The 14,119-nt window shown below is 41.8% G+C and overlaps 2 protein-coding genes across 6 annotated transcripts in view; one reads left to right on the top strand and one right to left on the bottom strand.

Moving 5' to 3' along the window:
• The window catches only part of Tpgs2 (tubulin polyglutamylase complex subunit 2), an 86,649-nt gene extending 79,965 nt beyond the window's left edge, over positions 1–6,684 (bottom strand). The window contains exon 1 of the mRNA XM_027400595.2: positions 6,559–6,684. Coding sequence (XP_027256396.1) covers positions 6,559–6,640 — 82 coding nt within the window. The 5' untranslated portion in view covers positions 6,641–6,684. The remainder of the gene's footprint in view (positions 1–6,558) is intronic.
• Positions 6,685–6,781: 97 nt separating this feature from the next.
• Kiaa1328 (KIAA1328 ortholog) overlaps positions 6,782–14,119 on the top strand; it is a 276,897-nt gene continuing 269,559 nt past the window's right edge. For 3 of the 5 annotated variants that reach the window (XR_004768371.1, XM_035440239.1, XM_027400590.2), the window contains exon 1: positions 6,782–7,106. Coding sequence is in view for 3 of the 5 variants with exons in the window: in XM_035440239.1 (XP_035296130.1) it covers positions 6,809–7,106 (298 nt within the window). In the remaining 2 variants the exon portion in view is untranslated. The other 2 variants (XM_035440240.1, XM_035440241.1) reach the window with 2 other exon arrangements.

The following is a 14,119-nucleotide window of genomic DNA, read 5'->3' as shown; positions in this document are numbered from 1 at the left end:
CTCTCATACAATAGATCCAGGCCACATTCCCTCCCATCCTCACTCCTTCCAACCTCCCTGCCACCTCCAATTCCTCCAGGTCCACTTCCCCTGTGTTTCCCTTCAGTAAAGAGCAGGCCTCCCTCCTAGGGATATCCACCTAACATGGCATGGGAAAATACATAAGATAAGGCACAAATCCTCCTTTCGAGTCTGGCCTAGGGAACCGAGTAGGAGGAAAAGGGTCCCAAAAGCCGGCAAGAGAGTCAGAGACACCCCCACTCCCACTGTTAAGAGTCCCACAGTAACACTAAGCTACACAATCATAACACTTATGCAGGGGACCTGGTGCAGACCCACATAGGCTCTGTGATCGTCACTTCAGTCTTTATGAGCCCTGCTTAGTTGATTCCGTGGGTCATGTTCTCCAGGTGTACTCGACCCCTTTGGCATCCACAATTCTTTCTCTCCCTCTATTGGGGTTTCCTGAGCTCTGAGATCTCCATCTGGTTCTCTGTATTTAGCACCAGGGTTTGGAAGCAACTGTTTACCTCAGAATACCCCCCACACACACCCCAAATATGCCTGAGCACAGAGTGTGTGGGTACATTTGAAGTGTTTCTCCTTGTCTCAAAGTTTTATCTGAGTAGATGCAGTGGAAGTCTGAGGCAGGTGTTTTAACTTCCCCTAGGTAATTTTATTTGATTGTATTTGTAGTGGGATCCTGATTAAACTTGGTTTTCAAATGTTTTATGCCTAGAGGTTGTTTATTTTTAGCATATGCATTTGTTTTGGTTTGTGTATTTGTTCTGGAGGGCCATATTTTACTTTTTAAAAGGTGTGTGTGTGCGTGTGTGTGTACATCAGAAGACACTGTTGGGAATCAGTTCTCTCCTTCTACCATGGCTCCGCAGAACTGAACTGAGGTCATCAGGCTTGTATGACAAGTATTTTTATCCACTGAATGGTCTCAATAGTCTAAGAGGCCTGATTTTTACACCAGATTGAAGTGGGTGGGATGGGGAAGCGACTGTTGACTGTTGTATAGCAATGTCTGGAATGGCTTGGGGGAGCAACTGTTGACTGTGATATATTGCACCGCTGGACAATTTTGTAGATGCTGTTCACACAATGATATTTCAAGCAGGCAACTCAGTTTAGAAGTTGTAGGAAGTCTAGTGTGGAAGTCTCTTCCTGGGTGCAGTTGCCTCATCCACAGGAAAGAGTTAGAGAATGGAGTCACATGAAGGCCTAGTGGATCTGTGGGATTATAGGCAGTTCTGAAGGGAAGGTGGGAGAAGACAGGAAACAGCACAGTTGGACCTAAGGAAACTGCAGGATTAGAGCTCCAATGGTAAGGGGATGGGGTCAGGTGAAGAGGACCAACAGCCACCTCCAACAGCACCAAAGAGGTGCTGGAAGCTCAATGGTCACTTCCTTGGACTCAGGGAAACTTTTACACTGACCAAAGGGGAAACTTACCTAATTGGTCTACTGATGGGTGGGATGCCAAGCAACTGGTAAACCAGAAGGTAGACTGGAGATAAAGGAGAGGGTCCTAGTGCAGCTTGGACCCAGATGGAGAATGCAGGCACCAGAAGAGCCATCCAAGACATGACACCAATGTAAGTGTACAGCTCTGAGAGGAAGGGTATCCTGGTAGCCGGAAGTCAAGGGATCCCACAGTCACACCACACAAAACCTCATACAAGAGATTTATTGGGAGGGGAAAACCCAGGAGGGTGGCTGCCTCTGCTGAACTTGGGCTTTTTATTCTGTAGGGTGGGAGCTGGGTCTGGATGTTAGGGCAGTTAAGAGTGTTCTGTGGGTGAAACTTGTGGGCTGGAGTTCCTTAGGGGAATGACCTACCTGGTGGTCACTTCATGCCTCAAGGGGCTTACAAATGGGGAGGAAAGAGGAAGATAAGAGAGGGAGTATGGGATGAGATTTCTAAAATTAAGGGCCATTTGAGAGGTAGTATGGAAACCCAAATACAGTAGAAGCTACCTAAAATATAAACATATATGGTGATTCATGAAATTGCCAAGTAATGAGGAAGACAGAGTCCCAACCATCTAACTTATCACCAAATGAAACTTCCAGTACTAAGATTTCCATCACATCTAATTGAGCTGTTGGCCAAAGGGGTCCCATAAGAACCTAGGCAGTTGCCAAGACTACAGATTGCTCTCTTGAAACTGATGTGAAGGTTCCATTGTTAAAGACAACACCAACACAACTCATTGAGCATGGTGAAATCAAGCTAGTACCCTAACAGAACCTTCACTTCTATGTGATAGTGTCTGTGGCATAGGAAGTACTCTGCACGCTACCAGAAGAGATACTTAAACACCAACCCAGTCACAAATACTTTGATCTACAATGGTGTACTGCCTGTAAGACATACTAGAGCAAAGGCAGCACACAGCTTGTAGGAGTAACCAACAAATATCTGATTTGACTTGAGGCCTGCTCCACAAGATGGAACCCATTCAGACACTAGTTAGGTAACCAAGAACCTGAGACTAGATGGCCCAGGAACCTAGGGTAAAACCAAATACTACTGCTCTAAAACAAAACCCCAAAAACCTATCAATGAAATGACTCCAAATAACACTCTGCTATAATTATTGAGCAGTCCTTGCTCAGCAATCATCAGAGAAGCTCTGCCTGCAGCAGATGGGAAGAAATACAGAGACCCACAGCCAAATATGTAGAGAATGAGAGACTTTAGAACAATAAACCATAGAGAGGATGTCTCCACCAAATCCCTCCCCTCAGAGCACAGGCAACCCAAATGAAGAGAAGGAAGAAAGAGTGTAAGAGCCAGAGAGGATGAAAGATACCAAGAAAATGAAGCTTTCTAAATCAGCATGATTAAAACTCTTAAGAACTCAGAGAATGAGGTAACATGCACAGGACCTACAAAGGTCTACATGAGGTTTTCTATGTGTATATTATGGCTCCCAGTTTAGTGTTTTTATGGGACTCAAGAGTGTGTGAACAAGTGGGTCTCTGATTCTTGTGCCGTCTCTTGGGATCTTTTCCTTCTGTTTGTTAGTCTTGTCCACCTCTGATGTGACAGTTTTATTTTATCTTATATTTTTTGTCATATTTTATTATACCTTATGGCTTTGATCAGTTTTTATGACTTATAATCACCACCTTTACATAAATCTGACTCAAAAGAAACATCAAATGGGACCCTCTTAATTTAAATTTTCTTTAATTGCTGAATTTCAAGAGTTCTTTATAGATAGCTTATACTCTCTTTTCATATTATTATTAACAAATATTTTATTTTGGGGCTGTGGTGTCACTTGATGGTATCCACAAAAACACATTTTAATTTTTTTTCAAGACAGGATTCCTCTGTGTAGCTTTGGAGACTGTCCTGAAACTCGTTCTGTAGACTAGGCTGGCCTCAAACTCAGAGATCCGCCTGCCTCTCGTCCTGAGTGCTGGGATTAAAGGTGTGCGCCACTATAGCCCTGTATACATTTTAAACTTTTATACACTATTTAACCCTTTCTTTCTTGTATTATACTTAAAATTTTATTCACTATTTCTAAGTCACTTAAAAACTAAACTAGGGGGGACTGGAGTGATGGGCCAGCAGTTAAGAACACTGTTCTTTCGGAGGACCTAGGTCTCACTCCTAACACCGACATGGCAGCTCATAACTGTAATTCTAGCTCTGGGGGAAATGACACCCTCTTCTGGCTTCCTGGAGCCAGAGTTTAAATGAGGATATCAAGTTATTATAAGCATTATTTGTTGAAAGTATTTTCCTCTATATTCACATTTCACATCCATATTTTAAAAGAAAAATCACTGAACTTTAAGCATGACAGCTATTTTTGGAGATTTGATTCTATACAATTGGTCTGTATTTTTTTCTTTATTCCAGTACCCCTTTAAAAAAAACTTACTATAATTTTGTAGTATATCACCTTTATTGTAGTAACTACATGTTACAATAAATTTATCCTTTTTATCACATGTAAGTGTAGAGATCAGTGGCATAACTATTCACATTGGCATATAATTATTACCATTACTATCTCCATTACTAGTCATCTCCAATGTAGTAAATTTTCAAAGAGACAATAATGAGTAAGAGGAACTTTGTTCTTCTGTTCCAAGACTGTTTTGGTTATTCCTGGCCTCTCATATTTAAATATTAACTTTAGCATTATTTTGTCAGTTTCTGCAATAGAGGTAGTTGAGGTTTGATAGTAACCGCAGTTCCTAAATTTGTTGTTCTATTTGGGAAAACCACTCTCCTATAAAGATGACATTTCTTTTCATTCATTTTGAACTTAATAGCCTTCAAAAAACTTTTGCTATTTCAGTGCAAAAGTCACTGACTTCCTTGTCAATTTATTTCTATTTTATTCCTTTGGTATGATTGTAAATAACTGCTTTCTTAATTTCATTTTTGTATGCCTTTTGTTACTGTAAAGATTTTTTGTGTGTGTGTGTGTGTGTGTGTGTGTGTGTGTGTGTGTGTGTGTGTATTCCTTAGGGTTAATTTGTAGGGGTACCCCTTTTGCAGAGGTATCTTTACTTTTCCCTAATAATTTATTTCATTTTCTGCCTAATTCCCTGGCCAGAATCTCTAGTACACTGCTGAGTAGAAATGCTAAGATTGAGAAGATCAAGCATAGTACACCTGAGACTGCAATCCTTTACAAGGCCTACTTGTAATGCTGGCTCCTGGATGGCATCTGAGAAGCTGTATTTCAGTGAGGTTTCCATTACTAGTAGATGAACACATCTCACTATGTCCAAATTTGCTAATGCAAATATTTATGCTGAACATATATTATGCTTTTCTTTTGGGAGACTGGAACTTGGTAAATAAAGGATGTCTACATGAATAATTGCCAATAAAATTTGGACTCCTCTGTTTAAGAGAGATTTCCATATCCATATTTCGGACACATTGTTACAAACATGTAGCTAGGAAAATTAAATATGTCATTTGAGAACTCTTGAAAACTTCCCCAGAGTTTCCTTAACTTCCATAACTGCAGTTTTCCCTTTATTGATTTGCTTTCTTTCTTCCTGCTGGAACAAATTGAGTCTAGTGAATTAGCAAACCTGGACCAACTTTGCTGACCTTTTAGCACATTTTGTTGTTGCTACTATTCTTGACCTTAAGAGTAAAGCAAAGTAGTCTGTCAACATAATGCTAGCTATGGGCCTTTTCACGGATGCACTTTATCATGATGGTAAGTTCTCTATTGGTTATTTATTTATTGAAAAAAAAAAAGACCTTATTACTAACTCAGCCTGACTTTGTGATCACCATTATAGTCCTTTCCCAGTGATGGGATTACAGATATGTGTCAATACTACTGGTATATTCTAATTATAACATTTTCCCAAAGGGTGCTGGATTTTGTCAAGTAGCTTTTTGACAATGATGATGTAGGCATTCTTTATTCTACTAACATTCTATTACATTATTTTTTACATATTAAACACATCACAAATTCCTAGGATAAATCATGCCAGGTCTCAGATTTCTACTATAGAAAATGGCCAAGTAAACATACAATTGAACATAGTGCTAATAGCTGCTGCTAAAACGAAAGCGGGGAGGTAAGAGAGCAAGCTGGAAGGGTGTAATTAGAACTATTATCTGAGTAAAATTTATCAGAGAAAATACTAATTTGATCATTAATCTGAAAGGTGAAAGGGAGACAATTCCAGGTGGAAGAAGGCCAGACAAACTAAAAATGGCGATAAGTAGGAAAAAGCTTAGTGTCTTTAAAGCCTCAATAGCAAGACGTGTCTGCAAAGGTCGAAACAGTAAAGAAGATGAAAACAGATCATACAGGGAACATGTGGGTCACGTAGAGAAATGTCAATCCCTTTACAGTTGTGAGAGGAAAGCAAGCACTTCCAGCATACTTTCTCAACCTGATACCCCCCCCCCCAACCCCTTTACCTTAGAAAATCTAGAATAATCTCTGGGACATGATTCTTCTTAACGTCTCAGAAAGGCCAGGCACCTCTCAGTCTCTGCTGCCTCTGATTAGTCAGTGAAATATTACTGATTTGTTCTGGGCGGTTAGGAAGCTAACGTGTCTGTTTGTTTCACGCACTCTTGTTTCTTTTACAGCCCCAGCGCCTAACTTTGCGGTGGTTGGTTAACCAATGTCTAATGCAAATAGCAACTCACAACTCCTTCAGCGCTGCGAGCTCCTTTCCACAGCTCGGTGCTGTGCACTGAAGCACTTGGCAGTGTGACATGGGCAGCATCCTTAACCTGAGTGCACTGTGCGACCACCGGCAGGGCTTGCATTTCAGGGACACAAACTGGGCTGAGGAAGCCTCCTGGGAGACACGTCCCCTAGGCTGCCAGGTGCCTCTTGCTTTCCTCCGTGCACATGGGAGGCGACCCTCCCGAACTCTCAGCACACACTTTCCGGCCTGAACACCCCCCCTCCCCCTTCCCCCCTCCTCATCTGCGAATTCGCCCTTGCAGTCAGGTCCAGCTCGGTGCAGCCCACCCAGCGCCCAGCACTGCACCCTCGTCCTTTCCAGCCATTGTCCTACCCCACTCACCTAGTATGCGAGTGACGCCCAGGGTCAGCTTCTCCAGGTGAGGCTTGCTGCCGGCTTGCAGTAGGGGCGGCGTCTCCTCCATGGCACGCGCCCCCACTCCACGCGCGGCGGCGGCCGCAGTGACCGGGGCCGCCGTGGAGAGCCGGCCTGCCGGCTGACGTGCCCGACCCCGCCTCAGCTCTGCGGCCGTCGGGCTCACGGCATGCCGGGAGTTGTAGTTTTCCGTGCCTGAGTGCTCGGTCAGGAGAGGATGGGCGGCCCGGGCGCCTCTGGTAGCAGAGGTTCCGCCGGGCGCTCGTTCCCGCGACCCTGGCCCGGGCCTTACCTCACATCGCCGCGACCCCGCCTCGCCTCGGCCGGGAGCCTCTCCCCTCGCCAAAGCCAGAGGCGCAAGCAGGGGCGGGCCTCTGCGCCGAGCGGCCAATGGGGACTGAGCCTGGCGGCCGGGGCGTGGCGGCCCCGGCGCGACGCCTGGAGTGGCGGTTGTTTCAAGATGGCGGGTGCGGCAGGCCCCTCCCTGCCGGGTTCCGCGTTCTGGAGCCGCGACTGTATCCTTTGCCCGGCTGCTAGGGGGCGCCGCGCCCTCATGGGTGGCGAGGGTGGGGGCGCGAGGCTTTCAGTGGGCCCGAGAAGCGCGGCGCGGACCCCAGGCCAGGAAACGGGCCTTTCCACGGGCCTTTCCACTTCGAGCTTGGTGCCCCCGCGCCTGGCAACGAGTTGTCGCTAGGTGGGAATTCTGGTTCATGAGAAAACCCATCCTCTTTGACTGTGGGTTCTGCAAAAAATATCCTTTAATGGGGACATCTCCGGCGAGGCCCGAAAGCTCCTCTGCCAACCCTTGCCAGGAGATCACTGGCTGACAGAGGGTGCGAAGTGAGTTTGTGGTATTAGGGAGCGCAAGTGTGGGTGGACACACTTTGCTAGCTGGGCAGGGAGTCTTTACTCTTGATTTAGAATTACTCTTAGTGTACGCCACTAGGAGCAGATCGGGTGATTTTATTTGCTTCTTGGACTTCTAAAGCCCTTTAGTGATGCCGTATTTTCTAGTGCCTCTTTAGGAGAGGTATAGGTTTCACTGGGACTAGTTTTGCTGGTGCTAGTTGGGGAATTCGATAGGAAGTTCCTGGAAGCACCATTGACTTACTACATTGTGAGTCAGCTTTGTTGGAAATTGAAGTTTGGGGATTGTTTTTACGTTAGGAAGCCGTGGAGCTTTCTAGTTAGAATTCTCGGTTCAGTAACTGATGAGATTTCACAGTGGTTCATTTCTAGGATTAGATTAGCTCTTGCATCCTAAGCTTTCATCTTGGTTATGTACTTCCTTGCTAGAGGGGCATTACTGGAGAGGAAATGTAATCAGTGTTCCCGAGTGCCTGAAAAGAGGCCAGTTGGTTTGCTGGATGTGGTGATGACATTGTTTTAGACATTACTGTTACCTTTGGTAGAATCATTCTGGACATTCTATTCTACTTAGCTCACAGTGAAACTTAGAAAATTGTATTACCAGTTTCCTTTATTGAGTTACTTAGGTTAGAGTTTCGTGTGCGGACAGGAATACTTTTGCATTCTGTGCTGCTGTGTATTTAGTGTTGTGCCCTTCTAAACAATTACTGCTTGTCTCTGATAGGTTGTCGAGAAGCAAATGTAATTTTCTCATGTATTGTAGAAGAAAGCAGACCAGTGTATTCTCAAAGCAATTTCTTTTTCTTCCCTTTAGTTATTAGAGTTGAAAAGCAAATATGTGCATCAGAATCACTGTGCTGAATTAGGAAGTCAGGAAATGGGATCCATCTTTTCCTTAGGAAACAGAGTTATTTGCTTTCAACAGCTAATGGTATTTTTCTGATATACAATAGGGAAGATGACAGTCTGTTTCAGTGGGAGTGAATAAATTAACAGGGTGTGGTCCAAACCTTTGCTTTTGTTGTTAGCAGCCTTGTCCCCATTTATGTAGTCATTAACATAATTTGTTATAGAAATAATAATATATTCCCTATCTTTTACATTTTCTCATGTGCTGGATAGTTAATGTCAAATATTCAGATCTACGAACTAATGAGAAATTGAAATTGTATGGGACAATGTGATGGTAAATAGGTTCTATAGAAATTCAGATATAAGAAAAGAATTGCAAAGTTATTGCTATTGCCTTTTTCCTCAACTTACTCCATCTAATGACCAGTTAACACTCAGCCTCTGATATTTTCCTTCTAAATCTCCATAGGGCATACAGCTGTGTTAGATGTACATAGTTGCTATTTGCTGAAAAATATAATGATATTTATGAACCATTTGGCCTTTGGATCTCGATTTCTTTGTCTCATTGATAATTATTTGCCAGACCACTCCAGAGTAAAATTTCCACTAGGAAAAAGCCAAATAGTATGTGCCTATGATCTTGTATTCTTTGCACATTTGTGAATAAAAGGTTTTCAGTGCTTCACTTCAATGATTAAGTGAATGTGATTGAGGGATTTCTCAATCCTAGAAGTTTTCATCATGAGAGAGCAGATAATCAGTGACCATCACCTTTAAATAAAGTTATTTGTATCTACTGCATATTATGACTCAGCAGTGCTATTTGACACAAGGTATTGGCATCTAATGTATGAATAATGAGGATGCCACATTACATTTTATGGGTTAAATCTTCTGAAAAAACAATCTGTTGTCTGTGAAGTTTTTACTAATCCATATAGTTGATAGTAGTGTAAGAAGTGGATACTCTTTCTACACTATTAAAATTTGATTGCTAATCTGCACTTGCTGGATTAACAGTATTAATAATAATGTTAACAAATATGAACTACAAGGAAGTGGACCAAAACATTTTAATAATTATCATCTCTGCCATTGACTTTTCAAATAAAAATAGATTGAGACTTTACATAGATGTAAAATGAATTTACCTCAAAACCTCTGTGGTAAATAATAATTATATTTACTTGTGTTGTGGGCACATAATTTACTATTCAAAGGGTTAGAGAACAGTAAGCAATACTTAGCTCATTTCCTTCACATCTTGTTTCCTTTACACCACTTCTGCCCTGGCTTCCAATTACTACCTTCCTTCTATCGAGATAGATTGTTATTGTCATTGAAAATATCTTGTAATTTGCAATATAATTCTTGTTGAAGTACTTCTAACTAAAGAGATAGATATAAGGTGGCATATAAGTCCAATATATTTGGTATACTTTTTGATCTTTCTGAAAAGTACAGCTTTGTGGTGATAATTTGTTTATGATTTAACAAATAAAGCTTGCCTGAATATCATAGTGCAAAGTTAGCCACACTAGTTAGCCATGGGGCCTAGGCAGTGGTGGAACACACCTTTAATCTCAGCAGCCACACTAGTTAACCATAGAGACTAGGCAGGGATGGCACAGGCCTTTAATCCCAGCACTAGAGAGGAATATAAAGCCCGGAGGAGACAGGAAAGCAGTGCAGTCTGGAGATACAATCTGAGAACAGGATCGACCTTTCGGTCTGAGTACTGGTAGAGGTGAGTGGCTGGCTGCTTTGCTCGCTGATCTTCAGCTATAACCCCAATATCTGTCTCTGGGTTTTTATTATTAATACCAACTAGAATTTGTGCTACACCATGACTATATAAGTTAAATATTTGAGTGCTTAATGAGAAAAGATAGGTTGTTATATGTTATTGGAAGAGACAACTTCCAATGATATTTTAAAAAATGTTCATTGAAATTAGTAATTAGAGTTGTTGTATTCCTTATAAAAAATAAGTATTAGTTTTATCCCTTTGTGGATGGCTTAGTATAAACTTATAAACTAGGTATTCTGAATGTTTGGGAATACATACAAAGTTGAATATACAGGATGAAAATATAGGGGTTTTTTTGGTGTTAACATTTTAGAGAGATGAGATAAGGCTATGAATAAATGAAATGCATGCATCTACTAATACTAGGTGCTTCAGAGAAAAATAAAGTAGGAAAAGGCCAAAACGGTCAGGAGATGAGGGTCACAGTTGGTGAGAATTGTGAAGTTTTAAGGCCTCAGCCAAAGAGTGATGTATGTCTAAAGGCCTAAAGATAATGAATGAGGCTGGGTAGTGGTGGCACACACCTTTAATACCAGCACTCAGGAAGCAGAAGTAGGTAGATCTCTGTGAGTTCAAGGCCAGCCTATGGAGTGAGTTCCTGGTTAGCCAGGACTGTTACACAAAGAAACCCTGTCTCAAAAAGAAAAAAAAGGAAAAAAAAAAGAAAAAGAAAAAGAAAAAAAAGATAGTGAATGAGTAAGTATGAAGATTTTGAGAAAAAGCTATCTAACCAAAGAAATCATAAGTGTACAAGCAATTTGTTCCTACTAAATTCAAGGATGCTAACAGTGAAGGGGAAGTGTACCAAGAAATGGGGGGGAGATGGGGTGGAATAATCAGCTCTTGGCATTATAGACTCTGTAATACTTGGATTTTTATTATGAATAGGAATGACACAGAGCTTTCAAATGTTCATTCTGACCTCTGTTTAAAAAGTAGAATGTTGAGGAGTTCTTATGGAAACAAGAGAGGGTAGTTAGGAGGCAATGACAGTGATCTCAGTGATAGAAAAGATTATTTGAATTTATGCCATTGTTGGTCAGAAGCTGTTGGGCTGTAGGTATATGTTGAAGGTTATGCCTACAGAATTTTCTGAATGTGAGGAAATAAAAGTCAAGAATAACTCCATGTTTTGGTTTGGGCAACTAGGAGTATAAGAAAGGCTTGTTAGGAGTGGCCTTTGAGATGCAAGTAAGGACTTCAGTAGTGGACTTACTGAATCTGTGGTATCTTTTATATATTGGTAACTTTAGCAGATAAGCTTGAGCTAAAGATTAATTTGGCAAAATTAAATCATCAGTAGGCTTAAAGACAGGAGAATCAAATAGGATCACCAGTAGAATAAGGAAAGAAAACAAAAAATCTTCTAAATCGGGGACTATGGGACTCTCCAAAGTGACAAGGAATGGCTAGGCTAGGAGAAAGTGAAGGGGAAAGAGCAGGAATTGTTATAAAAGTAGAGGAAATTTGTGAATATGGTATCTGACACTGAAATTTTAATGAATGGTCATTTTTTTTTTTTTCCCCGAGACAGGGTTTCTCTGTGTAGCTTTGGAGCCTATCCTGGCACTCGCTTTGGAGACCAGGCTGGCCTCAAACTCACAGAAATCCGCCTGCTGCCTCTGCCTCCCAAGTGCTGGGATTAAAGGCGTGTGCCACCAACGCCCGGCATGAATGGTCATTTATATCAAATCCAAAGAAGCCTATGAATTAATTGATAAGTGTACCAATTTAGAGCATTAGAACTAGGTTTATTGAGTTGATAGAATCAAAGCCTGATTGGATAGGTTCATGACTAATTAAGAGGGGAAGAATTGGAGACAGTGGAATGTCCCTTATGAGAAGTTTGGCTGTAAAAGGGGAAAGAAGTGCAGTAATTGGAGGGGATGCAAGGTTAAGGAATTTGTTTTTCTTTTCTGAAAAGAGTAAAAAAGTAGTACATCTTTAGTTGTTAATAGGAACACTTAATAGCAGCAATATTCTTAGAAGGAAAAGAAAAAGGTTAGTGTGTGTGTGTGTGTGTGTGTGTGTGTGTGTGTGTGTGTGTGTGTGTAAGGACTCCATTGCCTTTAGATCAGGGCATGAACACTTCTTCTGTAGCAAGAAGGATGGGGAAAGTCTTTACAGTTTGTTTTCTTAAGGAAACAGGAAACAAATCATTAGCTGAGACTAAGAATGGTGGAAGTGTGTCAGGATTGAATGAGGAGGAAAAAGGGAGAAATACTTGTATGAGCTTATGTAGCTGAGTAGGGGCCCCATTCTCTACTAAGACTTTTCTCTCCCAGTTATGAGCAGGCTTTTGGTGGATGATATAGAAAACATAACTTGTTTTCCAGGACATCCTTGGGGACACCCTGCATCTGTCTGTAATTAAAAGCACTGCTCTATGGAGCATGTTTTGTACCCTTGTCTTGGATAATTTTTTCAGATTTGGGTTTTTTTTTTTTTAAGTACATCCCAAACATCACACACTTATTGAGTGTCCACTGTGTATAAAAGGTCTGTATAAAAGTCTTAGAGGATATAAAGTAAAAAATGGTTTCTGTCACTCAGGAGACCCATTTCATTTCATAGAGCTGTTTTGAAATTGGTTATTGATGAATTCAGAATTGGCTTCTTTGGAACAGAAATTCCAGTTCTCCAAAATGGCCCAAACTCATCCACAGTGTTTAAATAAATTGAAAACTTATGGGTGCTTATTATCAGCCAACATCTTTTATTTATTTATTTATCCATTTTTTTAATTTGAATTAGAAACAAGCTGGTTTTGCATGTCAACACCAGTTCCCTCTTCCTCCCCTCCCCAACTAAAACCCTACCTATCACATACCCTTTCTGCTCCCCAGGGAGGGTGAGGCCTTCCAAAAGGGGTCTTCAGAGTCTGTCATAGCCTTTGGGATAGGGCCTAGGCCCACCCTCGAGTGTCTTGGCTCAGGGAGTATCCCTCTTTGTGGAATGGGCTCCCAAAGTCCACACCTATGCTAGACATAAGTACTGATCTACTAAAGGAGGCACCATGGATTTCTGAGGTCTTCTCACTGACACCCACTTTCCTGGAGTCTGGATCAGTTCCATGCTGGTTTCCCAGCTATCACTCTGGGGACTGAGAGCTGCCCGTTGTTCAGATCAGCTGTTTCTGTGGGTTCCACCAGCTTGGTCTGGACCCCTTTGCTCATCACTAGTCCTTCTCTGCAACTGGATTCCAGTTCAGTTCAGTGATTAGTTGTGGGTGTCTGCTTCTACTTCCACCAGCTGCTGGATGAAGGCTATAGGATGGCATATAAGTCAGTCATCAATCTCATTAACAGGGGATGGCATTTAAGGAAGCCTCTCCTCTGTTGCTTAGATTGTTAGTTGGTGTCATCTTTGTAGATCTCCAGACATTTCCCTAGTGCCTGATTTCTCTTTAAACCTAAAATGTCTCTCTCTATTATGGTATCTCTTATCTTGTTTTCTTCTATTCTTCCCCTGACTCAAACTTTCTGCTCCCTCATGTCCTCCTCACCCCTCCTCTTCTCCCCTTCTCATTCTCCAAGCTCCCTCTCCCCTGCCCCCACGCTCCCAATTTTCTCAGGATATCTTGTCCCTTTCCTCTTCTCTGGGGGCCCATGTATGTCTCTCTTAAAATCTTCCTTGTTACCTAGCTTCTCTGGTGGTATGGATTGTGAGCCTGCAATCTTTTGCTCTATGTCTAAGATCCATACATGAGTGAGTACATAGCTTGTTTGTCTTTTTGTGATTGGGTTACCTCACTCAGAATGGTTTCTTCTAGTTCCATCCATTTGCCTGCCAATTTACGATTCCATTGTTTTTTTCTGTTGAGTAGTACTCATTGTGTAAATGTACCACATTTTCTCTATCCATTCTTCAGTTGAGGGGAATCTAGGGTGCTTCCAGTTTCTGGTTGTTACAAATAATGCTGCTGTGAACATTGTTGGACAGATGTCCTTGTTGAATGAATGTGCTTCTTTTGGGTATATGCCTAAGAGTGGA

This window comes from Cricetulus griseus, chromosome 2 (assembly GCF_003668045.3).
Source record: "Cricetulus griseus strain 17A/GY chromosome 2, alternate assembly CriGri-PICRH-1.0, whole genome shotgun sequence".
Taxonomy (NCBI): domain Eukaryota; kingdom Metazoa; phylum Chordata; class Mammalia; order Rodentia; family Cricetidae; genus Cricetulus; species Cricetulus griseus.
This window is presented reverse-complemented; position numbering and strand designations above follow the sequence as displayed.